At 41.2% G+C, this 27,991-nt stretch overlaps 1 protein-coding gene across 1 annotated transcript; it reads left to right on the top strand.

Annotated features, from left to right (window-relative positions):
- The first annotated feature begins 5,543 nt into the window (after nt 1-5,543).
- Nucleotides 5,544-27,498, top strand: slc1a9 (solute carrier family 1 member 9). Its single transcript, XM_069675861.1, has 11 exons — nt 5,544-5,565; nt 9,716-9,874; nt 10,556-10,708; nt 11,796-12,049; nt 14,502-14,607; nt 14,687-14,813; nt 18,282-18,515; nt 19,289-19,483; nt 24,863-24,997; nt 25,154-25,598; nt 27,316-27,498. Exons 1-11 carry the CDS (start codon nt 5,544-5,546, stop codon nt 27,496-27,498), a joined length of 2,013 nt encoding a protein of 670 aa, XP_069531962.1.
- The last annotated feature ends 493 nt before the right edge of the window (nt 27,499-27,991 follow it).

Genomic DNA, 27,991 nt, shown 5'->3' on the forward strand with positions numbered 1-27,991 from the left:
TACATGTTTATATAGTCTTTATATGTGGTGAATACAAGGATTTAATAAATGATTAAATTACAGACATTATGGATGATTAGAGAGAGGACAGTGGATAGTGTAGGAAACGGGGGGGTAAGAGAGAATAGGGGAAGATGCGCGGCAAGGGGCTGCAGCGCCGAGGTGCCGCCGCGTCGAGGAGTATAGCCTTTGTACGTGGGCCACTGATTTAACCGCTGAGCTAAACCAGCACCCTGTGGATAAATATTTAGTAACTCCTGTAGCTTAAATTATGCACTTAAGAATTAAAAATACTTAATCTGTATTTCATGGTGGATTTCAGTCCTAGTTTGTATATATCTTTTGTACCAAGATGCTGATGTGTTGGTTACATACCATCCCAAGGAGTGCTTTTAAAATTTGTGCAGCATCACTTTAACAGGGGAAAAATGTAGCGAATGTCAGCTAAAGCAACAAAGGAGGAATCCGTCTTCAGTATGGACTGACAGGTCTATAGACGTACAGTAAAATGACAGTATGGACATACATGAAGAATATGGATTCAGGAGGATGTTGAGCAACTTTGGAGTGTCACAAAATGGACCTCTGGCCGAGGAAAAAGGCTCAAAAACTCACAAGATGCTAAATTCAAGAGCATCTTTACACAAATAGAGGAAAATGTTGAGGCAGACGGAGAGAGAAAGAAAAGAAGAGGAGCTGATTTTCCTGGAGGATGAAGATCTAAACATCTGGAATGAGGCACCAGTATGACTAACTTGTACAAGGATGAGCCTTAATAGATTAATTGAGACTGGTATTGACCCGCTGGAAGGATGACGATAATGTCTTTAAGGCCTGAAATGAAATTGAGAGGCGAAAATATGAGTTTTAAGTTTGTCTTTAAAGACCTGAGCAGAGTCAGCCTGTCTGATGTCTGCAAAGTCACGTTGTACACAACGCTGTATTTGATAGCTGAGAAGCTGCGCTCATAAATCAATCCTGACCTCCTCATAAAGCTCAATCATAGGCCTGCATTCTTCCACCTACAGCACAGCATCTCTGGCATGACAAACCTGAAACGCCTCGACTTCTTTACCACTTTATTTCTAATCCTGTGTGTTGATAAAGTGTCGCGGTTCACGGAAACGACCGGATCACCTGATGTATGCACAGTATGTAGCAGCTCCACCCTATGGGCCTCCGTGCACTTTGAGGCCTCGCTGACTGACACTGATATCTGTCAAAGGATCCCTGCTGCACTCATTTCCCCACCCAGTGCAGGGTCATAGCGCCCTCCTGTGGAAGGGAGGGTAATCAAGACCCCCCCATGTCCCAATTTCCCCTCTTTCTTTGAACTCAGCCACATTTGTTTTTTAATATTATAAGTTATAATCTTTCTCCAGCTCGCTTTGAATAGGCCGGTGAAATATGCTTGTGATGGAGAGGAAGTGAGTGAATGAGGGAGGAAAAAAGGGGTGGGAGGGGGGGCTCAGAGCACCAAGCTGTTGTATTAATCTGCAAATTTTCTCAGATGACGCAAAGACCGTGACTTTGCCTCCCTCTTCATCTCCTCGTCCCTCCTCTCGCCTGTGACTCTCCCGATGCCTCGCTCTTGTCGGATGGGAGACAGCGACGCGCAGCAGGTAAGCCAGGTTTCCTCTCCCTTGTCATGTCTCACCTCTGCAGGCTCCCATTCACTCGCTGCCGACACACTTTGATGTGTTTGTAGTGTCCGAATGTGTCTCTTTGATTGTTTGTAGCTCTATTATTTATGATTATTTGCTTGATGTGTTTTTATTCCTCTCTAGGAGAAAGATATTCTGCGTCTTTTTCATTTATTTTTTTGAGTGAGCTTTAAGTGAGTGAAGTTTGTTCTGCAAAGTTATCTCCAGTAGTGATTTTCACTTTAAAAAATCTCCTGTTTCACCATGTTGCACTTGTGATATCCGTCTAATATCAGTTACCAGCATTGTTTCCGCCAGCTGGACAAATTGCGACGACAGTTAAAAAAGAAAAAGGGGAGAAAGAAGGAGAGCAAGAGGAGAAAGAAAAAGTTTATAAATAGCAGAGCTTTACAAGGGTGAAGAGAGCAGATGTGATAGACAGTCTGTGCTTAAGGAGTTCAAACAACAGATTAATACACTCAGATTATCGTCCAAGAGGAGGGGAGGGAGGGGGGCGTGTGTTTGACATGTGTGGACCCACACACAGATGCAGACTGAATCACACACACACACAAGCTCAAGTGTTTTCTCTCACTCACACTCCATGTTTACTCCATCTCTAAATACGGACAAACACAACACAAACCGTTCCCCTGAAGGTTTCAGGCTGACTTTCACCCTCTACTGCTTTTCAGACATCTATTCAATGTGGAAATTATGTAGTCAATTAATTTATAGTTATTCAAGTTAAAATAGAGTAAATAAATTCATCATTTATTTAAGTATTTGGTCATTAATTGAGCAAAAATGACAAATTTGAGTCCAGCCTATTGAATTGCCTGTTTGTTTTAAGAGAGGTTTTTATTTCCCTTTGAGCGCTGAGAAGTTTTAATGACATGTAAGAATTGATTTGACTGACGGAACATTTAAATGATTATAGAAACAATCTGTTTCGTTTTCTTCACCACTTTGCTTTTTAATGTTTGCCTTCATCTGAACGTTAAATTGTCTGATGTCATTGATCTTTTGCCTGGCATCACCAGATCGTTGGGGCCTCTCACTTCACTGTCAGTTTCACAGACAAAAAAGTCTCCGGATGCTACGACCAATCAGAGCAACAGAACCTTACTAGACAAGGTATCTAGTTCCAACGAGCATTTCATTTTGCTTCTACTTTAATATAATACACAGATGTTTGCCAGTTAATGTTTTAGAGGCAAACACTGACCATTTGTGCATAATTTCAACTACCTCAACTTTTTCCATCAGCAGCTGCCATCGTGGTTCTCCACAGAAATGTGTTAATCGGGCGCTGGTTTAGCTTGGTGGATAAATCGCGCGACCCATGTATGGAGGACGGGGTTTTGTCCTTGATGCGGCTGCCCTGAGTTCAACACCAACCCTCGGCCCTTTGCCTCGTGTCATCCCCACTCTCTCTTTTCCTGTTTCCAACACTGTCCTGTCTGTTAATAAAGGCATTAAAGGCCAAAAAATAATCTAAAATCTCACCCAATATAAGATAAACTGTTGTAATACGCCCAACCTCGCCAAACACATCTTTCATAGCAAATAAAGCAGTCACTCGCAGATTCCTCTGGGTCCCAGGCTTGTAACATGTAACTCTCAGCCATAGCGGAGACACAAACAAACATTGCACCACTTTAAACACAGGTGAGTTAGAGCATGTTGTGCTGTGTTAGCTTCTTAAACCACTGCTGATTGATGGAAAACACGTCACGTCTTGTGCCCAACCTGGGATTTTCCTCAAGTTATCACCACAGAATATGAAAAAATATTTATGCAATATTAAATAACTACCACTTCTGTTATGATGTTCCATAAAATCGAAATAGTAATCCTAAAGCAAACATGCAACTGCTACAGGCAGAGTCATGTGATCTGTTTCCTGGTTTTAGTGAAAAGTCGAGCAGCAAATTCTTTAAGGCGTAAAAGCATGCCAAGTAAGGACACATGTTAACCTGTGAGTGCTGCCACATGTGATTGACACCGACCTTTAGTGAGAGGGTTAATACACACAGGTTCACCCTCCCATAGATCTGCTAAAGCCATGCAGCAGACACGTGTTTGATGACAGTTGTGCATATGTTGAAGGAATTAGGTACCACTCTGCTTTGAACTGCATGGACACACAGCTTTGTATGTGTGTGTGTGTGTGAGAGAGAGTAGCCGTATAGATCCCTGAGTGAAAGTGAAAGAGAGCCGATTTGCTCAGAGATTTTAAGACTCTTGAGCATCTTTACCAGGAATCAGCTAGAGAACACTGCACACTGTGAACCGGAGACAGCAGCATGTTGGTACCATATATATAAAATGTACTTGTGATGCTAATCCAACTAGTTTTTAAGTGTTCCGCGACAAAAAAAAGGATCTCCTGTGTTGGGATAAAAAGGTCTGATCTGCCATTAGTGCTTATTCATAATGTCGATCCAGATCTGGTACAAAATCTATGGGTTCATCCTTGGGACATGCTACACCCCTCCACTAAAATTCATGGAAATTAAGCCAGTAGTTTTTCTGTAATCCTGCGGACAAACAGATAAACAAACTGCACTGAAAAACGTAAGCCTTTTGGGGGTAATAAGAGCTCGGAAACATTTGAGAACGATGTAAGCTGCGTGGATCTCAAAACAATATTGCCTTTGGAACAAACAATTATTATAATTTCTTAAAGAGAATAAGATAAAAAGTGATATGGATTCATGCCTAGTCTTATATGTGTAATATATGATATGTGAGGAGTGTGTTGTAGAGCAGCATTGTAGTCCTGCAGTGACCATCCTCATCTGCCTCCGTAGTACGAGGGGAGGATGGAGGGGCGGAGAGGGGATTATATCTCGATCCCTTTGCAAAGCTCACACCAAACAATCAACCATTGGATATAATCCTCTGAGACACACAGACACCCGCACACAGTTACAAACACACATGCAGATGCTCATAGAATATATATAAACTCAATATATACTGTCTTTCTGGTTAATTTAATAACCCCAACATAAACCAATAAAGTTATATTGAATCTGTATCATCATAATGATGTTTCAGTGACGGTAATAGCTGGGAAAATGTAAAAAATGATAAAATGCACTATTAATTTTTAGCTGCAACTAACAGTTAATTTCATCTATTAAATCACCAATTATTTTTTTGATCAACAGATCAATTAGACATCAAAAAATTGTATGAAATATCCACCCCAACTCCTCATAGCCCGAGGTGACATCATCAGATGTTTTGTTTTGCTCAACCAAAATGGTAAAACCCAATGATATGGTTGGGAACATCTCGTGTAAAAACCTAGAAACAGACCATGATTGACATATTTTTCAATTATTTTTGCTTTAAAAAATGACCTATACTGTTATTTTTCTGAATTTATATATTATTTTATCTCTAGTTTGTGTTCACTTGTGTTAAAGGATGTATAATACTGATGCATGCAACCAATTTTCCAATCTAAAACAATGTAAAACATATATAACATCAAGCTACACTCACACTGTTATGTGCATTTCTAGCACAGTTCTTGAAACATAATGTAATGTTTAACTTAGGATTAGAAGTAGGCAGACGGATAGGGAGGGATGGGGGAGTTATTACTGTATGTATAGCCATGTGCATCTGTTTGATCGCTTGAACCATCCTCTGTGATTGGCTGGAGACCTGGTTGGATCATTAATATGGAAAGACTATAAGTGAAGTGGGGGTCAATGCTGAGGAGCCGGACTGAAGCGAGTACCAAGGTAGTTTTGTCGTGTACCGCTCCGATGGTATGTGCACCTTTTATCTGCAGCAGCTTGGGCTCATTTGCAGCAATCAAAGCCTGCTCTTCTGGGAGATTAACTCATTCTGTTATCGTGGCCCGTGGTCGTGGAAACCATGACGATTAAGAAGATGTGTCGTAAGTACATGGCTACATGTGGGGACTGATTGTGATGGTTATCACGCACCGCGGAGAAAATCGTCACACATCTGAGGGACTTGTAGAGTATTTAGATTGATTACCGTGATGTTTATCCAGTCGCCATTACTTTGAAACTGTTGGAGACTTTCTGTCTTGTGGCTGTATTTGGCCTACGAGCCGTCAATACCTTACCAGCGGGAGGTACGTCCTTGTTTCTTTGCTCTTTGCTTGACTCACTTTGAAGTCCCTCTACCTTCATCCTTGTGCTTCGGCTTTCATCACTAACATATGTTCTGTCTCAAAGACTTCCCTTCAAAGGGGAATGCCTTCTGGACCGCAGCCTACCTGGCAGAGTAGTAATACCTGTGTCATGTTGCTACGAAAGTCCAGGATTTACTGTAAGCTGCCAGTCCAAACAGTCTGAACCTGCTGACTTGACTTGCTGTGTTTTATTAGGGATGCTAAGCTGTAATGTGATGTAACAGGCATGTGTTCGGTCGGTCCTTTCCTGGCTTGTAGTCTGATAGTCCGATCGGCATCTGTTTCTTGTGTGCCTATAAACTGGTAAGTACTTTTCAGGCAAGACACTAAAAGCTATTGTGTCAAAAGCAACCCTACAAGGTTATAAATAGCCTTGAATTTCCTCGGTTTGACGGAGCCACCAGGACAGCCCAACAAGAGCTGGTTCCTAGAGGCCAACTACGTGTTTTCTCAAGGCAGCTCTTACATTTCCTGGAGCAGGAAAATAATCTGTCTGTTGGAGAAGGAAGACAGATTTGCAGAGCGGTTTCAGGTCCTTGAGTGTGTCCTTGCAGCTTATACTCCTCAGCGCCGCCCTCCTCGCAGGACACATGCTGTTGCTTCATTATGTCAGGGCCTCCATCTGACCTGCTCAGGAAACAAAGGTTTAATTTCCAGCTTTCACTGCTGGAGGGGATGACAATCATCCTTATTTTAAACTCTAATACATGTAACGAGGGCTTAGATTTTGTCATACATGTAAAGTCAGAAGACCCTAATGCAGTACTCGTTTGAGGCATATCATTTGAGAGCATGTACCCTTTCAAATGGGCCGATTGCTTGGCTCCTTTGAAGTGCTGCTTGCACTGTTAGAACCTTGGTATTCAATTTCCTTGAGAAACAGCAAGGACAGTCATACACATACAGACAGGGATTCCTCCCTTTATAGTTCCAGGCTTTGTCCAGACTTGTTCTGCACCAAGATTGGGGGGGATTACTCAAAATGTGTAGAAGAAGTAGCAATAAACAAGAGTTGGACCAATTCAATGGTGCAAATGGGTGTTTTTGCATAGGGGCATGGCAGTTTGGAGCCCATGCCTCTGCAAATGCACACCCTCTTCAGACAAGCAGTTCTGTTGGCTGCCAAATTGAACACTGGTCTACCTTCGGTCCTCAGAAATACATCTACCAACTGTGAAGTCGATGTGAGGAGCGGTTGTCTAGGAAATTTGAACTACAGACGGAAAAACAGACTGACCGAATTCCTTTATAGTTAGATATCATCACAGAATAACCTGCATTGCCAAATACTTTTATCTAAGCGTGATGATCCGTCCCATTCGCCCAACAAGTATGAGAACCATATAAACCTAAAAAGGAAGGGTCTAATACCTTGAACCTTGAGTTGCTTTTGAAGTATAACATTGTCTACGAGTCTATTGTTTGATATAAAGGCTTGGAGAAGGATTTACCCCCTCCCCATCCCATGTTAGACTGCAATACAACTTAAGCATATGTGGTCGTCTGATATTACCAAACAACATTCATGCTAAGAATGACATAAGGATTGGAAAGAGGATTTGTGGAGACTACTAGCAGTGGTTCAGCCTCCCCCTCCTCTTCTCCGGGCGCCGTTCACCGAGGATTAATTCTCTGCAATTGAAACTTAGCAGGACATTCTCCGCCCCCAAAATATACAATTTCAGCTCAGACTGGCAATCCGCCTTTGTGCCTGGACTAGAGACTGTTGCGGAGACTGGAGAGGGGCAGAGATATGGCCGGATAGAGTAGAAGATGAGAGAGTGGAGGTGAAAGTGTAAAAGCAGACCAACTAGTAGGTAACATTTTTTGTGCTCCCACTTGCATACTGCATTTCTGTGAATGTGTGCCATTGTATCCCCGGGGCTTTAGAAAATGCAATCTGCTCAGCTGATGGATGATAACATGCCTGATTGCAATTGTCTCACTGAGTCAGACTGTTTGTAAATGTGACATTTATACTTTTGACAGAGATCTGGCATGGCTGCGCTGCCGTCCAGATGTGTTTATATAGGATTAATGTTTAGAGATAATGGTGATGGGGTCTCTTGAAATTCTCCCTGTTGAGTAGAAATGTGTGGTGATTTTGGACAGCAGACACATTCTTACTCGCTGACGCTTTCTTCTTGTCGAAGGTGATGACTTTGTCTGGAAGGAATATCTCATTGCAGCTATTATAACCCTGTGTTGATGCAGAGGAGCTAAGAGACTTTGAATGACAATTATTAACAAATGACAGGTGTTTATTGGAGAGTTGTTTGTCCAAGTGATATGTCTTAAGGCTGATTGTTAAATCAAGTAGTGTAATCACTCACAACTTAATGATATCTAACTTTTTCTGCATTTGGCTGCATCTTTTCTGATCATATATGCTACTGAATTACATTTGGACGTTCATCAAACTTAAATTTCTTCCGTGACAGATTATCCGTCGTAACAATGCTAGCCCTGTGGTCTAGACTGAAATGTCTCAATGACTATTGTATTGATAGACGTGGCATTTTGTACAAACACTTCTGATCGCCTTAAAATCTTAATAACATTGGTGATACCCTGTCTTCTTTTTACGTTTTTCTGTGAAATATCTAAACAACCATTGGAAAGATTTCCATGAAATCAGTTACAGATGTGAAGGCAGCCAAGAGGATAAGTCAAAAGAGAGTTTTTGGCGATCTCCTGGCTTCTCATTTGGCGTTACCAGTAGGACAAAAGTTACACTTATCCAACATCTACCAGTTGGATTGGCTCCAAATTGCCACATACAAATATTTATGGTTGTCATACAATGTGTTCCCTGACTCCTCTGTGCTATAGGAGCCATGTGGTTAACACTTTGGTACAAACATTGATGGCTTCCTCAGGAGAACTTTGGTAAACCTCTAACGTTTTATCAAGGGCCATCGTTGGGTCAAAAATGTAACTTCTTCAGGACATTCAGTTTACAACCAGCAAATAAATGACATTTCCACCACCCTCAGCTGCACTTTGAGTCTGGGGCTAATCATCAAATGTTAGCATGCGAGAAATAAAATGTTGGAACAGCATGTTGGCATTGTGATTGGGGGTGTTCTAAATTTCATCCATTCAATCTAAAAGGCAACTGTACTTGGTTGAAGTTCTTGAAGATGTTTTACCTCTAATCTGTGAGGTGAAAGGCCTCTTCAGAACTGAAAAAACTGTTGGGTTTTTTTTGCCTTTTGGATTAAAGTTAGAACTACCATGACCAAAAACCTTGACAGACATTGGGGGAGCCGTAGCGTGTGGATGTTAAAAGCTTAAATCACAGCTGTCTTTAAGTACAGCTTCACTTGGCTGCTGGCATGGCTGCAGACCTTTAGTCTAGTTCTTGCCTATACTCTTCCAGTGTGGATTTAACCAACAATTAACTTCCACTCAAGACCTGTCCATCCCAGATGCTCAGACAGCCAAGGGGTCACATCTCATGGCTCCTAGCTGACCAATCACGGCAATCATCAGCTATATCAGCAACTCTATCTAGAGCTGTATTTAGATTCTGGCGGTTTCTGTGTTTTCCATTGTGTGGATGATTACAGATTACATCTCTTGAGATGTTTCTTCATGTCCTGTTTAGTCATTGCCTGCTGTGTTTGGGTTGCCTGAAGTTCTTTACATCCCCAACCCAAACCAAGATAGTCAAAGGTCATTCCTGGAGTGTGATTGATTGGTAGGTTGCCATGTTTATCCCCCTCTAGGTACAGCTACCCAGAAAACATTATGAGTCCTAACTAGCCACCAGAGAAGAATGCTTTGTTGAGATGGTCAAATCAGTGAAGTTCCAAGGATGCACCATTAACACTGAATACTGTGCAGGCCAGCGGTGATCCCATCTGTATAACTGTCCCTACAGGCAGGATGACAAACCAGGCAACAGCTAACCAGTCCAACACAAACAAGGTGAAGGAGAAAGAAGAAAACCAGCGAGATGACAACACAGACGTCGCGTATAAAGATGCTGGCCACTGCAGCCGGAACACCCACAACCTGCTACTGGGACTCACAGTTTTGGGTATGCATAAACCTGGAAACACAGGCTAGGAATATATCCTGATCCTGCAGCCCTCAAGTCGTGAAAGCTGGATTGCAGTTGTTGAAAATGACCCCAAGAAACATTTCAACAAAAGACATATTTTCAGTTTTTGGTTAGCATAATTTAACACACCAAAAATTCTATTTGAGGTCAGTTTTATTGCTGCAGTCTGTTGCAAATATTATCAGTGCAAATCCTGAATGTAAAGACCCCATGATGATTTTCCCATGAGAAAACTTTTGCTTGTTGTTCACATTAGTTTGCCTCTGTAAACACTTCGGTATGTTTCTGCATAGTTGCGATTCTTGTCCAAAAAAAAAAACCCTGCAAGGCCAAGAAGTGTGTTATTTTTGTCGTTCATTTGTCACCCAGATTTAAAGCCGTTTACGTACAGTAGACAGTTCTCATTTGTCAGAGGGTCTTATAGTCAGCTGTAATAACACTTTTTTTGGTGGGAAGTAGGCCAGTGAGTTCACATAAAATCTTAGGTCATAGTGGGAATCTAAAACTCCCTGCTAGAACCAAAACTAATGAACCACTCTTTAAGGCAAGGGGACCTTTGAATGGTGTCGGAAACTTATTGTGGCATACATTTGCAAATTTATTTTGGTTCAATACATCAATTTCAGAGAGTATTACAACACTATTTCCTATCTTCAGGTGTTGTTATGGGCACAGTGTTTGGGATGCTGCTGCGGTACATGAGGGTGAGGGACAGCAGCGCCCTCACTATGATTTCCTTCCCAGGAGACATCCTCATGAGGATGCTGAAGATGCTCATCCTGCCTCTAATCATCTCCAGCCTCATCACAGGTGAGCCACTACACACTCAGCCTAAGCCAATGTGTACACAAATTGATTTGGTCGGTATTAAGCTAGCTGGTTTGGTTTATGATGAGATACCTCTGAAACGAATTGCTTTAAAGGAGTGGTATTATGCTGTTTCACATTTTAAGACATATATATATAATGTTACAATGTTGGATTTCCAGACTAAACCTGGGTGAAGTTTCACTTCTGTAGGTAAAAGTATGTTGGAGTAATCCCCAGGCTTCTCAGCTCAGGTTTCACACAGTTTTTTTACACATCGCACTTTGTGACGTCAGCAGGCTTTGGATAGCTGGCCAATCAGAAGAAAGCGGACTTGTAGAGTTGGGGTTTCTTAAAGAGACAGAGCTGACTGAGTCGTTTCAGGCAGAGGCTGTATGTATGAGGGCCTGCACAGAGCACCAGAGTGAGAAAAATGATGAGTTTTTTAAACTGTAAATTATGCTAAGGTATCACAGAGTGTCATATTAAGGGTAATGCCAATATTGTTGGCTAAATGCTAACAAGGCATGGTTAATATTTGCATTTTACCATGCTAACTGTATCAATCAAAAATGCTAAATGTCAGTGTGTTAACATGCTTACATAAAAAAAAACCACATTCATACGTTAGCATTTTAAAAGTAATTTTGGTATTGTTGGCTCCGTGGCTAATAGCTCCGCTAATAGCTTTTTGGCTAACATAGCCAGTGGCCATTGTATATGCAAAATCCTTTTTCCTTTCAGTTTCAGCTGTGGTTTGATGAAAAGTAATAGTTTCCACAGATCAAAGGCCTAGCAAAAAATTAGCCTCCTTTTACTCCCTGGCCCCTGGAATTTGTTTTTAGCAACCTGCCAATATTTGCCTTAAACAGTGAAAACTTCTTTCTCAAGCCCTTTTCTTTGTCTTCTGTCTCTGTACCATAAGGTAAAGTTTTTCCCTCTTAACTTTATTGATAACAGTCAGACTCAAAAACAAACATGTTAAATGTCCAAACATTAGCCTCCTGGAGTTAGCTTATTTAGACCAGTTTATAACCACTGTGTACATCATGTTAAGTCTAAAAACCTGATGGCCATGTTTCTCCTTCAGGGCTGGCTGGTCTAGATGCCAAATCCAGTGGCAGAATGGGTAGCAGAGCCATGGTGTACTACATGTCCACCACCATAATCGCTGCCATCCTCGGGGTCATTCTGGTGTTGGGGATCCATCCGGGGAACCCCAAACTGAGGTCAGGTGCGTCAGGCTCGACCCCAAAGAACCAGGAGGTCAGCAGCCTGGACGCCTTCCTCGACCTGCTCAGAAACCTTTTCCCTGAGAACCTGGTGCAGGCCTGCTTCCAACAGGTAACCTCAGCATCTGAAACATACAGTGGGAACTGTTTTCATTCATGCACACTTTCAGGATGTATGAATATTGTATGAATGAGGGGATGTTAAATGAAAACTGGGATTGGGATTATTTTTTTGACTTTTTACAAACTTTGCTTGCTTTTTTCGTGACGTACTGTAGTGTTTTATCTCTTCAGACCACAAAAAATTGAACTGCTTTAGTAAGGGAAAACCTCTCTCTCTAAACCCTTATATCTCAAATTCACGCACCTTGTGAATGAGGAAGATGTTCCTTTGTAAAACAACCTTTGGGAACGACTGAGCTAAAGCTCCCTAACAGCTGCTTTATGGACCTTGATGTGGAATTTGTTACGCAACAATTGTCAACAGCAAATATCCAAATTCTAATCTTATAAAGTTGACTCAAGCATCAAAAAAATCCCTGTCTTTGAACCTTAAAGGCCACTTTTGAAGTCAATTGTCTGTTCAAGGTATTACCCGAGTTGTTAACGACTGACGCTTTCTCCAGAGAGTTTGTTCGTCCTCCAAACTCCAAACAATGTTTCCTTCATGTGACCGTGATGAGTGATTTGACTCAAAAGGTTTTGGCTTCAAAGGGACCAAAAGTCAAGGTTGCTTTCTGTTTAAGAGGGTAACCTTTGAAGTGTAATCGTCAAGTCAAAGATGACATTTTTTTGAAGGCAAATACAAGCAGAGCTCCTGAAATAAAAAGAAAAGGCAACGCAAGAGGCTCAGTGAAACAAGAATTAAATCTATGACATTGTTATTTTTCTAGTTATACAGTAAAGATTCCGGGTGACAGCTTCTCAAATGTGTGCTGTTTCTTCTTCTGAATTTCTTACCATTGCAACTGAAAGATTTTACTATTTTTTTAATATAAAAGAAGATATTACTTTAGGCAATTTTCATTTGCAGGCTTGCACTTTTTCTTGTTGTAATAAATCATTTCCATAAGGAATCGTTGGTTGAAATCATAGACTGTATAAAAAGATGGACGACATAACAGCTCCCTAAAAGTGAAGCCAAACCCTCTCTATCGCCCCCTGCTGACTGGCTGCAGTATAGGTCATAAAGCCCGCCTCCTCCATGTTAACAGATGGGACATGAGTCAAACTATAAAATCAAAATTCACGTCAAATACATGTTTCTCAGACATGGTTTCTGTCATTATAGTTAGTTTTTATCCTGCTGATTTACTTCCAAGTGTTCATTTTTCTGGCAAGTTTAGCTCTAAGTATTTATTTGATGCTGTCAAAAGGATGATTGACAGCTCTGTTGACAAATCCAGCTCCTGCAGCCGATCTGTTCCAGATTAGCAGAGTAGAGGAGGAACAGCGAGAGGAGACGTAACTAAAACAATCACTACAGGCATTGATGTTTACATATCTGTGAACGTCTGCTTCAGACCAACACAAGAAGCTGTTCTGCTGTTAAACACGCCGACGTGCGGGATCTTTTTTTTCTGTACTTTAAGTGTGTGTTTTGGTTAGCGGAAGTGGCTACGGCGGCCGAACTCTGGCAGCGCCAATCACGGGGGTTTTTTGGCTTCAATTTTGTACAATGAGAGTAGATGGAGACGCGTTGTCTATCTATATATACAGTCTTTGAGTGATAAAGATATTTATAAATGAAGCTAACAGGGCAGTCTGAGGGCACTGAATCTCTGCCAAGGCCAACAGTCTTCCCTAATACGCAAATCTGCACGTAAAACCACTACATTTGTCTAAATACATGCATTTCCAAACCTTTAAGAATATAATTTGTATTGCTTTGGTGGAGGTAATAATAATAATAGTGCAAAAGGTGAGATATTACTAGTAATAAACATGCTCAGTATGCAGCCACTGTTTGTCCAAGCTGGTCACTTTTAAACCATAATCCAAATCTCAATCATCATGTTTGTCCCTCTCCTCTCCGTTCTGTGCGTCTGAACGATTAGAAGTAGTCGTCTGTGTCGGACCGGGTGAGGGTCAGCCCTTCTGCTGCTGCTAATCTCTTTACATCTGTAATGCTACATCCTTGTTTACCACGGTTACGGCATCTGCTTACAGACTTGCACTCTCTCTTCTCCTCCCTGCGGTATTCTCTGTTTCTTTTCCTTCTTTTCGTTATGCCTTTTCTTCCCATCTCCTTTCTGTCTGCTTTACTGCCTCTTTTGTTTGCACTCATCGGGGGATTCATTGAAGTCATAAAAGGCGTAATTGCTTTTGCAGGAAGGACTTGGCCTTACCCTTTCAACCTTCTTGTACCACTTTTCTTTCCCTTTCTTTTCTTTAATTGAGAACCTCTTGTTCTCGGGTTATTTGGCCACCGCCAAGCTACTGTTGCTTACACACATAGTGAGTTACAAAATTAGGGTTTTGGTGTTTGAATCGGAAACATTTTGGTTCAGTCGGAGTCCAAATAACCTCTGATTAATCTGAATGTCGTTCTGTTGTCCCTTCAGGTTCAGACGGTGCTGAAAAAGGAGCCAGTCGCTGCATCAAACCAAACTGAGCCCGTCATAGTGAGCAGGAAGAAACTGGAATACAAATGGGGCATGAACGTCCTCGGTGAGCTGATGTTTCTTCTTCGAAAGCTCGTTCGCTTTGAGGACTTTCCCGTCACACTCTGCTTTGTGTCTTCCTCAAGGCTTGATCGGCTTCTTCATCACCTTCGGGATCTGCATGGGCCGCATGGGCGAGCGGGGGAAGGTCATGTGCGACTTCTTCAACATCCTCAACGAGATCATCATGACGATGGTTTCCATGATCATGTGGTGAGTATTTTCTTTTCCCCCTCGGTGTTTGTGTCTCCTTTTTTGCTCATGTGGGCCAACGGCTGCATTGCTTTGACATTCTGGAGATACAACACAGAGGGGTCGGTGACAGTGATGGATAAGGCGAGGTTTTTGTACAAATTGTGGGAACGAGCAGCAGTGTCAGACGTCGGAGGCTGGGCAGGAGGGAAAGGCAGAGGAGAAGTGTGTTAGTGAAGGACACGGACAGATGGAAGAGAAAGAGAGAGGGCTTCCCTGGCACATGCTGGAGTCTGTGGTATGCTTGGGAGTAGCAGGAGGAACAATGTTTGCAGGGTCCCAGGGGAGATCTCCAAAATGTAATGGATCCACCGACGGCAGAGGAACCACTTGGCAATAGAGCAGAAAGCAGATGTGGGAGGGAGGAAGGGACGGCGGGACGTGGAGAGATGCATGTGAGAGCATGTCTTCTGAGAGTAGTACACGGTTTGAGGCTTCGCAGGTCCCCGGGTAGTCGCACAGAGAAAGAGAGGATAGTAGCACTCAAAGGAGGGACGGGAAGGGAAGGGGGAAGAGGGTAGGCGGTTGGAAGAAAAACAGCAGGATGCTTGTCTCGCGGCTCTCCGAGGCCATCTCCATGTGCAGCTGGACACCAGAGGAGATGTATCCTTGTCTAGATCACTCACTCAGTGTAAACACTCTGGAGACTTGGATCCAGCCAAACACAGAGTCCAGTGTATACAAAAACACGTATCATACAAAGAACGCATCCATCAAATCATGTACGCGGCATATTCCACCAAACAACTGTCGCTGGATGCCAGGGCTCGGGGTTCAGCACGCAGCTGACCTATTAAAGCAGGCCGCTGTCGCGATGGGACCCGCTCTGACCGGACCAGGAGCGGCTTAAAGGGGAACACTTATCTAATTCATGCGTCCCACAGCGGCCTGTATTCATGAACAGGAACAACTGCACTCCATAGCTTGAAACCAGAGATCCAAGAATGTGTCAAGTGATGAAATCTGCTGCTTTGACAGTAAATTAAGATTGATAAGGTGTTTGTCTGAAATGTAACACTTGGATAATTGAAATAAAGAATCGGCTTTTGTTTTGTTTTTTCTGCCAAAACTGGAATGCATCCACTGGCCAAGAAAAATGCTTTCTAGGGCTGTTATTTATTTCCTTCCTAATCCGTAAATAAAATGGATTATGCCTGAGGAGACATCTTCAGATATCTTTTTTTAGTCCACGATCCAAACATATTTTGGACAGAGAGCAGAGAAAAACATTAAATCCTCACATTTGAGAATCTGGATTGAGGGAATATTTTACATTTTCCAAAAGCTTAAACATAAACTAATGAAGGATTATTAAAGGTGTTGCTGAACAATTGTCCGGCTATTGACTAATCAGTGAATAATTATCGCTGTATCATGATTTTTGTGTTTTTAAGCATCAAAGACAATTTTACATAAAAATATTAGCACTGGAAAAAACATGTCCTCCTTGGCAGGGGAAATGATAGCATGAAGGGAAGGGCAGCAGCAGCGCACCCTTATTAACGGGTCTTAGCTTTGCCAAAATTTCAACATCATGATGCAGATTTGTAAGAAGTCAAAATGAAGCTTTGTCAGGTCTGTCCTCAAGAGGAGAAGAAAACTTTTAAAATGCTCATTTGTTAAACAGAGGTTGGAACGATCTGATGCATTCGAGGAAGTCGGGAAATCTGAATGTTGAACGGATTTCGTGAAACAGCGTCAAGGGAATTTATCTCAAGTTTAATTTTTGATCTAGAGCAGATTGTTAGCTGTTAGCATGCTAATGTCTGTTTATAGAGATTAACAAGAAGCTAAATTGTCGTCACATCACGCTGATGGGAGCCGGGATGTCATTACGTTCCGCCTGCTTTTGCTGTCCACACTGACTGTTTTTCCTGCATACGCCGCAGCCTTCTGATACGTGATTGGTCAATATTACTCGGACTACAAGCGTAGTTCAAACAGAACACTTGCCTTCCTGGAAATCCACATCCCTGCCTACAGATTCTACATTTCTATGTAAAATCTGTAAATTGAGATTATATTTATGTTAAAGCTCCTGTGAGGAACTTTCAGTTTGTGTTGATTTTGGCGCCCTCTGTGGACAAAGCTGTACCTCATATCTTTGCTGATTTTGTCCTGTTTATGCTTAAGTGGTGTTTAACAAAAAATCTCATCCTGCTTTCTTTAACAGTCATAAGTATCACTCACTTTAAATTTTTGCCCTGGAAAATGTAAACAAAGGCAGCGTGCAGTTAATCTGACACCTACCCCCCCGCCAGCAGTTTCAGGCATTAAAAATAACTATATAGAAATAGTCAAACTTGTCGCTGATATTAGGATTGCAACAATTAGCCGTTACCGGATCAACAGAATATCTATCTGAAATTATTTGATAATAATTTGATAATAATAATAATGATGAAAAAAAGACTGTGACACGACATGACAAGTAATTTGGCAAGCTAGACACCAAAAACATCCACTTGAGGGGCACTGGTTTAGCTCAGTTGGTAGAGCAGGCGCCCTGTGTACAGAGGCTACAGTCCTCAACGCACTGATTGCTGACTTGACTCCCGGCCTGCCGATTATTTGGTGGACGTCATCCCCCACTCTCTACCCCCACATTTCCTGTCTCTCTTCAGCTGTCCTATCTAATAAAGGCAAAAAGCAAAAAACAACAACAACAACAACAAAAAGACACCCACTCAGGTAGTATTTTACTGGCGAAAACATTAGCTGGAAGGCAAGGTTACGTTAGCCAGCTAGCTCTATTACGCTGACTCTACTACGCTGCATGGATCAGGTGTTGGTTACTTTGTAGCGTTAGCTAGCAGAGATACTGGCAAACCCAAGCTAGCTAACCATCCAGCCTCAGGACTCTGGATGAATTTGCAAACATTATCTACTCAAAATAGCTTTTGCCGCGTAAGCTAGTAAGCTATTAATCCGTGTTAGGGATCAAGCTAACGTTAGCTAACAACACCACACAAATGTCCCCAAATACATCCAAAGCCCAGTTGATGTCAACCCAGTAACCCAACTTTCCTGTTTGGGTGGATGGGCGTCACTTATTACAACTGTTTGTGCTCTGTGTTGGACTCTGAGGGCCAGTTATTTGTTGTAGCAATCATAAACTATTCCCAAGCTAACTTTAGCAGTGTTGGCATATAAGGGGTGTAAACATTGAATCTCCCAGAAAAAAAGGTATTAAAAAAATAGACTGCAAGAGAAGGTCTAATTTTTATAGTAACATTACAATCATTCACATGTGGGCAATAAAGAGTGATTAATGACTATATTACATAGTTCGAAAATAATACTCATTGGTTTCAGCTTCACAGCGTTACAGCTACTCCTTGTCTCACATCATGGTGTATTGGCTCTCTTTGGAATGTAATGTCACCTTGTGAAACTTAAATGGACATTTGTCATTATTTCCTTGCTCAGGTACTCTCCTGTCGGCATCGCCTCTCTGATAGCTGGGAAGATTGCTGCCATCGGAGACCTGGAGGTGGTTGCCCGGCAGCTGGGCATGTACATGGTGACCGTCATCGTTGGCCTGGTGATCCACGGCGGCTTGATCCTACCCGCCATATTCTTCGCCACCACCCGGAAGAGCCCCCTCACTTTCTACTCTGGAATCTTCCAGGCTTGGATCACAGCTCTGGGCACTGCTAGCAGGTAGGAGAGCCTGCAGGAAGTGTGTATGTGAGTGTGTGTGGAAGCTCTCTGTTTGGGCAAGTGTTAACACATGTGCGTCACATGTTTCTTTTACAACATCTTTTCCTCGAGCAGCTGCCGTAGTTACTATGATTGATTGACGTAGCCTGCTGCTCGCTTTCAGCTATTTGGGTTGAATCTGAGCGGCTGAAGGGAAAATTCTGTATTTACGCTAATACAGAGTAATCAGGACAGCCGAGCCAAATGTGTAAGCACCAGCTATCATAGACAAGTCCATGTCAGACAGATCCTGTGTTGTAAATGTCTAAGCCTTCGGATTAGCCGTCACTAGCCAAACTGGCCCTGCTCTGTCCTGCCTGGCTTGGCTCGGCCTGCCCGGGACTCTGCTTTGCTGCTGAAGCCAACTGTCATTTTGGCACATTACTGAGGCTTTAGTGAATATGGGTAATCCTATCAACGTTTTCTCTAATTATATTATGACCCGAGCTTAGCAGGAGCCGGGAATCAAATTCCTTTAATTCACATGTTGGAGGATTGCAACAGTGGCCGACACCAGCTGTTACGAGGGAGCTGTCAGCCGACTCAAATTTCTTCTGCTTTTTTTATTTATTTTCACCCCCTCACCTCCCTCCTCACCTCTGCACTTTTGTCTTTCAACACCTGTCTACTCATTTTATGTCCTCGTGCAAACACTTTCCTCCTGCTCTCTGTACATGTGCAACTTTTTTTTCTCCCAAACTCAACATCTTGTGTGGTCTGTTCTCTCTTCTCAGCGCAGGGACGTTACCTGTCACCTTCCGCTGCCTGGAGGAGAATCTGAAGATCGATAAGCGCGTGACTCGCTTCGTGCTGCCCATTGGCGCCACCATCAATATGGACGGCACTGCGCTGTATGAGGCCGTGGCGGCCATCTTTATTGCCCAAATGAATGACATCAGCCTGGACGGGGGACAGATCATCACTGTCAGGTAAGGCTTAGGGGTGTAACCATCAATGTCAAATGATAAATCATTGCTACTGAGAGTACCTTAAGAGGAGGTTAGAGCGCTAAGAGGCCAAATGTGTCTCATAATATCCAAACGTTGGCCCTTTGTTTCAGAGGTTTGACTCACCACAGACTCACCCCTTTGTTCGTCAGCCCACAACATTTAGTGCGTTAACAAGCTCGTTGGTATCCAGATTTTGCATTCTGGTTTCGATCTTATTCAGGATATGATGTTCACACGGAACAAGAGAAACCTTGATCTTCATTTCCCTGTAAACACAATCAGGTTTCAGATCATCTGTGTGCAGTTGTGTCTTGATTTCTCGCCATCCCAGCCTTAATGTTACGCAAGGGCTTATCCATGTTTCTTAAACTAGGATACGATTTTTACACGTGCAGACACAACCAGTTAACTTCCAAACCTGAATTATTTTGCTAGAGCGTATGTTAACATGGTCTCATTGTCAATATATAAAATCTTGCCAAAACCAGTTAGAAACTCGGGCCTTAGACATATTTAAAGACCACACACTGTGTAAGTCCAAATTGCATTAAAACACACAAACATGAGAGGAATGTATCACTAAATCAATTGCACATGCACTTACAGTAATGGTTAAAAAAAAGACTACGGCCAAAAATCATTTTCCCACAATGACACTAGAATCTGAAATAAAATCCCATGTAACACAACTGCTATTACACATTTTAAACACACCTGTAACCACTGTGCAGCTGTTTATGCTTTGTCTTGTTTCTGTTGTTTCTGTTTTTATTTTTTGTGCTGCAGAACAAGACCCTTTGGTAAACCAATTATAACTGAGTCAGGCCAGTTTACATCTGTAGTGTCACCTTTTGTCTTTACTGTTAAAAATACATTTGAAAACTAAATGAATTTCTGGCAGCTGAAAAGTTTGCAGGATGGCACTTAAGTAATGAGGTATGAGTTCCCCATTTCTTTTCTTTTTACGATTTTTCTGTGCATTTTCTCAATTAAAAAAATCAACAAATTGTGCATTTTCTTTTCTTTTTTTTTTAACTTTTTTATACATTTTCTTAATTCTTATATATTTTTCTGTGCATTTTCGTAATTTTTTTTGATTTTTTGATGCATTTTCTTTTTTTTTTTGTGCTTTTCTCAAATTTTTTCCATTTTTTTGGTGCTTTTTTAATGCATTTTCTTTATTTGTTAGATTTATTTTAATTTTGTGTATATTTTAAATATATTTTTTATTTTGTACATTTTCTTAATTTTTTGGGGGGATTTTTTTCAGTTGAGAACTTTTTACAGAGAAACAACAGTGCAGTTAAAGAGAGCATAAAGGGTCTGCAATGAATTGTACTTTGCAGCAAATGAAGTGTTTCTTTAAACCCTTTTCGCATTTTTTAAACAATATGCTTCTTATTAAATGCTCAATAACTATAAACATTTTGTAAAGAGGAATGTGTACATTGACATGTTGGGTGACGTTTTCTACATTTCAAAGCAGAAGATCAAGAAAGGGTAATAAATAAATAAAAGATACAAAAAGCTTAATTTAAATGCACAACATATATACACTCTTGTGTACACCAGTACTTATACATGCACACACATATGCCAAATCCTAAGGCAGTAAAATGGTGATTTGAATTGTTAAAAAGAAAGGCAAACCCATAACAATAAAGTATCTGTTAATTTGTGAGAAAAAGAGAGGGAGATGTGTTATCAATGTTTATAAGGAACTCGCTGCGTTGCGGATACGTGGCATGCGCTGTAACCACTCAGCTACCAAGATGCTCTTGTTTCCCACTGCTGAGGTTTCAGCCAAACATTTATGTCTGATTGGATCCAGTCTGCTTGGATCCGACTCTGCCTGTTGTGGCCTCTGGTTATAAATGATGCTCAGCTCTCTGAAGTTGTTTATTGAATGGCTTTCATCAGTGGCTGTATACCACTAAATTCGCAAATTTAATTTTACTATTGCATCATCTGTGGGGAAATTGTTCTTAAATCAGACCCATGTGTGTTGAGGAAATCTGTCGAATGTACCACTTCATCCCTCGCTCTCTGTGGGGTGATAATTAGCACTACAACACAGAGCTCTGAGATCAGACCAGCAGGATCGTCCAGTGTGGTTTAGAAGAGTGTCCTGCAGTTACATCTGGGACCAACATGAACTGATGATGCCTGCAAACATGTCACGACAAGGAGCTTTCTTGGAATTAAAGATTTGTATTTCCAAAGAAGTCGGGAATCATTAGGGGATTGTTTTGTTGTGGACAAAACAAACGATAGAAGCACAACAAGAAAACATAACTGGAGGGACATCTCATTTTAAAATCTGTGCAATAACAATGCAATTATGGTTCACTATACTTTTTTATGCCAAATGCCATTATTATTATGATCTAAAACTATTAATTTAGTCCAGTTTAGATGTCTTGTTTACTGAGCTGTGCTGTTTTTAGCTTATGGAAAGTCAACTAGTCTGAGATACATTAAATTAATTTTCACTGCTTCCCTTTAGTCCTCACACTAACAACCAGGGATGTGGTCTATTATCAATTAAGATTTTCAAGAAATTATATTTTTTATCCGATGCAATACAGGAAAAAACTCCCTGCAAGTTTGTTTATTTAACAGATAATGCCACATGGGTTTGTTTAACTACACAGAACGTTCAGATCCACTGTTTGGAGTTTGGATCAAAACATCCTCTCCAAAACTGTCATTACCAATTTCAGACGAGTGTTTTAAACTGAAACTCTCCCACATTAACATGTTGGGATGAGGCATTTTCCAACCATTGTGAGCCCAGACATTGGCACTTTCACTGTCAGTGACTGTGTGCAGTTTAGTGGCGCCACTGGAGAGAACCACTAATAAATTAGCTGGCAGATTCATCCATAGTTAGCATAAAAACCTGTTCTTAACTGTTTATACATCATATGGGCTCTGATCGCTTTAGGGCTCCTAGGGTTCAATCACACAAAGTTCATTGGACCATTTGACTGAATAAAAAAGTTAAATCAGCCCTGAAGGCAGTTGGTGTGAGCACATTATACCATTTACACAAAGAAAAAACAAATGTGGCCAATGCATCCCAGACTCTCTTTTAATTTTCACATCCGCCTATTCTGCAGTCCGTCAACCCCTGTGTAAAACCACATTTTTACAGTGTCACTTTATTATGAAGCATATTCTCAATTTATATTCCATGTAAATAATGTTAAAGGTGACAAGTAGGGGGAATCGCAGGGTAAGTCATGATACAATACAATCCGATACAATACAATATGATAAGATATGAGACAATACAATACGATGCGATACGATATGATACGAAACAATACAATACGATATTATACGGTACGATATGATACAATACGATATTATACGATACGATATGATACAATACGATACCATACAAAACGATACCATACAATACAAAACGATAAGATACAATACGATATGATATGATACAATACGATACAAAACGATACGATGCGATACAAAACGATACGATACGATACAAAGCGATATGATATGATACGATATGATACAAAATGATACGATGCGATACAAAACGATACGATACAAAACGATAAGATACAATACGATACAATACGATATGATATGATACAATACGATACGATACAAAACGATACGATACAATTCGATATGATATGATACAATACGATATGATACAATACGATACGATACGATACAAAATGATACGATTCAATACAAAACGATACGATACAAAACGATACGATACAATACGATACGATACAAAACTATACGATACGATACGATACGATATGATACGAAACAATACAATACGATATTATACGGTACGATATGATACAATACGATATTATACGATACGATATGATACAATACGATACCATACAAAACGATACCATACAATACAAAACGATAAGATACAATACGATATGATATGATACAATACGATACAAAACGATACGATGCGATACAAAACGATACGATACGATACAAAGCGATATGATATGATACGATATGATACAAAATGATACGATGCGATACAAAACGATACGATACAAAACGATAAGATACAATACGATACAATACGATATGATATGATACAATACGATACGATACAAAACGATACGATACAATTCGATATGATATGATACAATACGATATGATACAATACGATACGATACGATACAAAATGATACGATTCAATACAAAACGATACGATACAAAACGATACGATACAATACGATACGATACAAAACTATACGATACGATACGATACGATATGATACGAAACAATACAATACGATATTATACGGTACGATATGATACAATACGATATTATACGATACGATATGATACAATACGATACCATACAAAACGATACCATACAATACAAAACGATAAGATACAATACGATATGATATGATACAATACGATACAAAACGATACGATGCGATACAAAACGATACGATACGATACAAAGCGATATGATATGATACGATATGATACAAAATGATACGATGCGATACAAAACGATACGATACAAAACGATAAGATACAATACGATACAATACGATATGATATGATACAATACGATACGATACAAAACGATACGATACAATACGATATGATATGATACAATACGATATGATACAATACGATACGATACGATACAAAATGATACGATTCAATACAAAACGATACTATACAAAACGATACGATACAATACGATACGATACAAAACTATACGATACGATACGATACGATACAAAACGATAAGATACGATACAAAACAATACGATACAATACAAAACGATACGATACAATACAAAACGATACGATGCGATACAATACGATACGATATGATACAATACGATATGATGCGATACAATACGATACGATATGAAACAATACTATACAATATGATAAAATACGATACGATACGATATCAATATGATACGATGCGATACGATACAATACAATACAATACAATATGATACGATACGATACGATACGATACGATACGATATGATACGATATGATACAATACACATACACATTTACAATGGTGTGTGTATAGTACAGTGTGAAAATGTTTTTCTTTGTCTGGTTTATTTTGGTCTTTAAGTCCCAAATACAAACTACTTTCAAATATCTTCCTCTCACTCAGGCACAGGACACATGCATCCATGTCTGCTTCTACATTCTTTGTGTCGTGTTAAAGTACTGTACAATATCTAACAAAAACAAATTTGTCATGATGAAATTGGCTAATTTCTCTGTCAGTTTGATTTGTCTTAACTTAAGTTCCTATCCTTAGCGAAAACAAATGTGTTGTCTTCTCTTCCTCCCCAGTATGACTGCCACCCTGGCCAGTGTTGGAGCTGCCAGTATTCCCAGTGCTGGACTGGTTACCATGCTGCTCATCCTGACGGCTGTGGGCCTGCCTACTCAGGACATCAGCCTGCTCATCGCTGTCGACTGGCTGCTGTGAGTCAGGTGTCTGATAGGCGGGGGGTTGTGTGGGAATGAGGAGGAAATAATGCTCTGATGTTCTTAAACAGTAACATTTGTGCGAGGGGTTACAAAGGTGTTGATTATATTCCCCTCTGTTTCACTGGTTGACACTGATACTGTTTATCCCAGTGACAGAATGCGTACCTCCATCAATGTGGTGGGTGACTCGTTCGGTGCCGGCATCGTGGACCACTTATCGAAGGCGGAGCTCGCCGAACTTGACGCAGCAGAAATGGCAATGCTCCATCCGGAGGAGGAGCTCGATTTCATCCCCCCGCCCCCGATCCTCACCGAGATGGACCTGATAGAGCCTGTCAAACCGCCCGAGCTGCCGCCCCGCTCCCCTCGCCCACCAAAACAAAACCACCACAGCCACGTTCTCTCCCAGTCCCACTCCATCACTTACTCACCCGCCCGCTCTGTCCGATCTCCGTCGCCTCCCTCTATCCGCTCTCCCTCTCCGCGCTCCGTCTGCTCCCACTCCCACTCGCCCCGACCTTTCCGTACTCATTCACCTCGCATCCTCCACAGGACGGAGCCGGGCTACTGCGCCCTGCCCAGCCACGATAACCAGGTACCTACCAGCTTCTTATGCTTATATCACTTTTGAATGTTCCTCTTTGATATGTTAACGCTTGAAATATGAGACTATGTACATGAGATTAGTCTAATAGTCAATTTATCATTAATCCAAGTATCCTCCAGGCATGAACTTATTTACTCTGTGCAGGTGCTTTAAGATTTTGTGTGTTGAATAATAAAATGCTTCGTGCCTTTAAATGGAATTAGGAAGCCTGTGGTTAAACAGCGGATTAGCATGACTACTGTTGTAATACTTTTCCCAAATGATTCCTGCATGATCTGCCCATCTGTGCTGCGGTTGGCAAAGAAAGCCAAGAGTGTAAAACCTTATGTCAACAATGTCTTAATATTAGAACCCAAACCATGATGTTTTCCTAACCCTCACCAAGTGTGTGGTTAGCGTTGTGAAACAGTCGCAGTTTGTTTTGGCTAAGGCATCAACATTACTTTGGTTCGGTTGTGGAAAAAGGACGGTTTAGGTTCTAATCAACACAACATTATTGTCTTCCACGGTGCAGGATTTCTTTCTCTCAGAGAGTTCGGTCTTGTCCTGCCCTACTGTACTGTGATTTTTTTTGGAAAGCGGCTAGATTTTAACCTAAATTATGAAAGAGTTTTGGTGCCAAAATGTTTCTAAGTACGAGGTTAATGTTGTGAAACAGTCGCAGTTTGGTTAGGTTTAGATACCAACTCTACTTAGGTAGTGTTCATGAGGTTTATTTCTTCCCAAGGTATCAAATGAAGCCATGTATTATGTTGGGAAGGTAATGCCTCCAAATATATGACAAATGTTAAATGAACTATAACAACTTTAAAGAGGGGTTATTATGCTGTTTCACATTTTAAGACATATATATGATGTTACAATGTTGGATGTCCACACTAAACGTGGGTGAAGTTTCAAATCTGTAGCTAAAAGTAGAGTCACTCTATACTTGGGCATCTGCCCGAAACACAGCAGAACTTCCTGCCCCTGGTACAGTTCAAGAACACACCCACCCACCTCTTTGCTCAACAGCTCTGCTCGTCAAGTTGGTTCAGAATGTGTTGGAGAAAGTGTTTATTTGGCTGTGAAGGACAAACATCAGTGTTTACTTTTCCAAAGGACAAAAGCAGCAGACATTAATTTCAATTCAGTTTATTCTTTGCCGACAGCTCTGTAACTCAGCCACAGGGTAGGAGGCGTGCCTCAAACACTGAGTTCTGCCCCCTCGGCTGGCTTCGGATAGCTGGCCAATCAGAAGACAGCTGGCTTGTAGGGGCGGGGTTTCTTAAAGCAACAGAGCCGACTGAGTCGTTTCAGGCAGAGGCTGTATGAGGGCCTGCACAGAGCACCAGTGTGAGAAAAATGAGGAGTTTATTTAACTGTAAATTATGCTAAGCTAATCCACAGGTATCACAGAGTGAAATATGAAGCTTGAAATTAGCATAATACCCCACCTTTAAAATTAATTAATGTATCTTTAAAAGTGTAGATCGAGAGGACAGAAATCATAAAATGTTGATAGACCTCTTCTTTGGATACTACTTACATCCACTTACATTGTAGCTATTGGGTTTGAGCATGGAGTCACTTATCTGCACATGGATAATTTAGTTCTCCCTGTCCTCATGTTCTCAGATAAAATGATCAAAGCAAACGTGTAAAAGTCACTTAGTGTTAAACACATGGTCTGCATGTTCTCATGTGTTTACCCTTGCCTCCTCAGATTCCCACGATGCCTCGCTCCTACAGAGAGAGAGACAGGGAACGGGAGCGGCTGAGGCGAGAGAGCGAAACGGAGGAGGAGGAGGAGAGAGAAAGGTGTCTGGGCGAAGTAAGCGACGGCGAGGAGAGCGATGACACTGCTTACGATCGGAGGCACGTCATCCAACCTGGAGACCTGCCGTGATCGGATTTTACCTCCTGAAAGCTTCCACATCGATTAATTTCTGTTTCACACTCGGCTCCACTTTTCTGCAAGAATCCGGTGGAGGTTCACTGTGGATTTCTGGCTGCTCACATTTCTACTTGGTCAATGTCTTTGGGTTCACCGCTCTTTATTCACAGAACTGTTGTATAGGTGATGGATAAGCTTGATACGTATAGATGTTAAAATGTTGCAATTGCGACACCCTGTATCGTTCCTTAGACGGGCCCTTAAATCCAGGCTTTAGCTCTTTGGTTTCCTGCAAACGAGAGCTGAAATGGAGTTTTATCCCTAGTTTACCCATGTCATTTACTTTTTGGCTCCTTCACTGTCTTGATTTGTCATTTTCTACCCAAACGTAAATTGTTCCTGTTTGTCTTAACTTGATAAGAGTGAAATTTTGAGTCGGCTCTTGATGAGGAAAGGATGTTGGTGTTGAGGTCACCTTGTTTACATGAGTTCAGGGTTTCCGCCA

The sequence above is a fragment of the Semicossyphus pulcher genome, unplaced genomic scaffold, assembly GCF_022749685.1.
Source record: "Semicossyphus pulcher isolate SPU_LCO1_2020_fin unplaced genomic scaffold, fSemPul1.0.p SCAF_25, whole genome shotgun sequence".
In the NCBI taxonomy this organism is placed as follows: domain Eukaryota; kingdom Metazoa; phylum Chordata; class Actinopteri; order Labriformes; family Labridae; genus Semicossyphus; species Semicossyphus pulcher.

What these genes read in the sequence shown, in the direction of transcription:
- slc1a9 (XM_069675861.1), top strand. Translation starts at nt 5,544, where the DNA reads ATGACGATTAAGAAGATGTGTC. An exon ending in ATGGTTTCCATGATCATGTG is followed by an intron (nt 14,814 to 18,281) that starts GTGAGTATTTTC and finishes TTCCTTGCTCAG; the next exon opens with GTACTCTCCTGTCGGCATCG. An exon ending in ATCGCTGTCGACTGGCTGCT is followed by an intron (nt 24,998 to 25,153) that starts GTGAGTCAGGTG and finishes TGTTTATCCCAG; the next exon opens with TGACAGAATGCGTACCTCCA.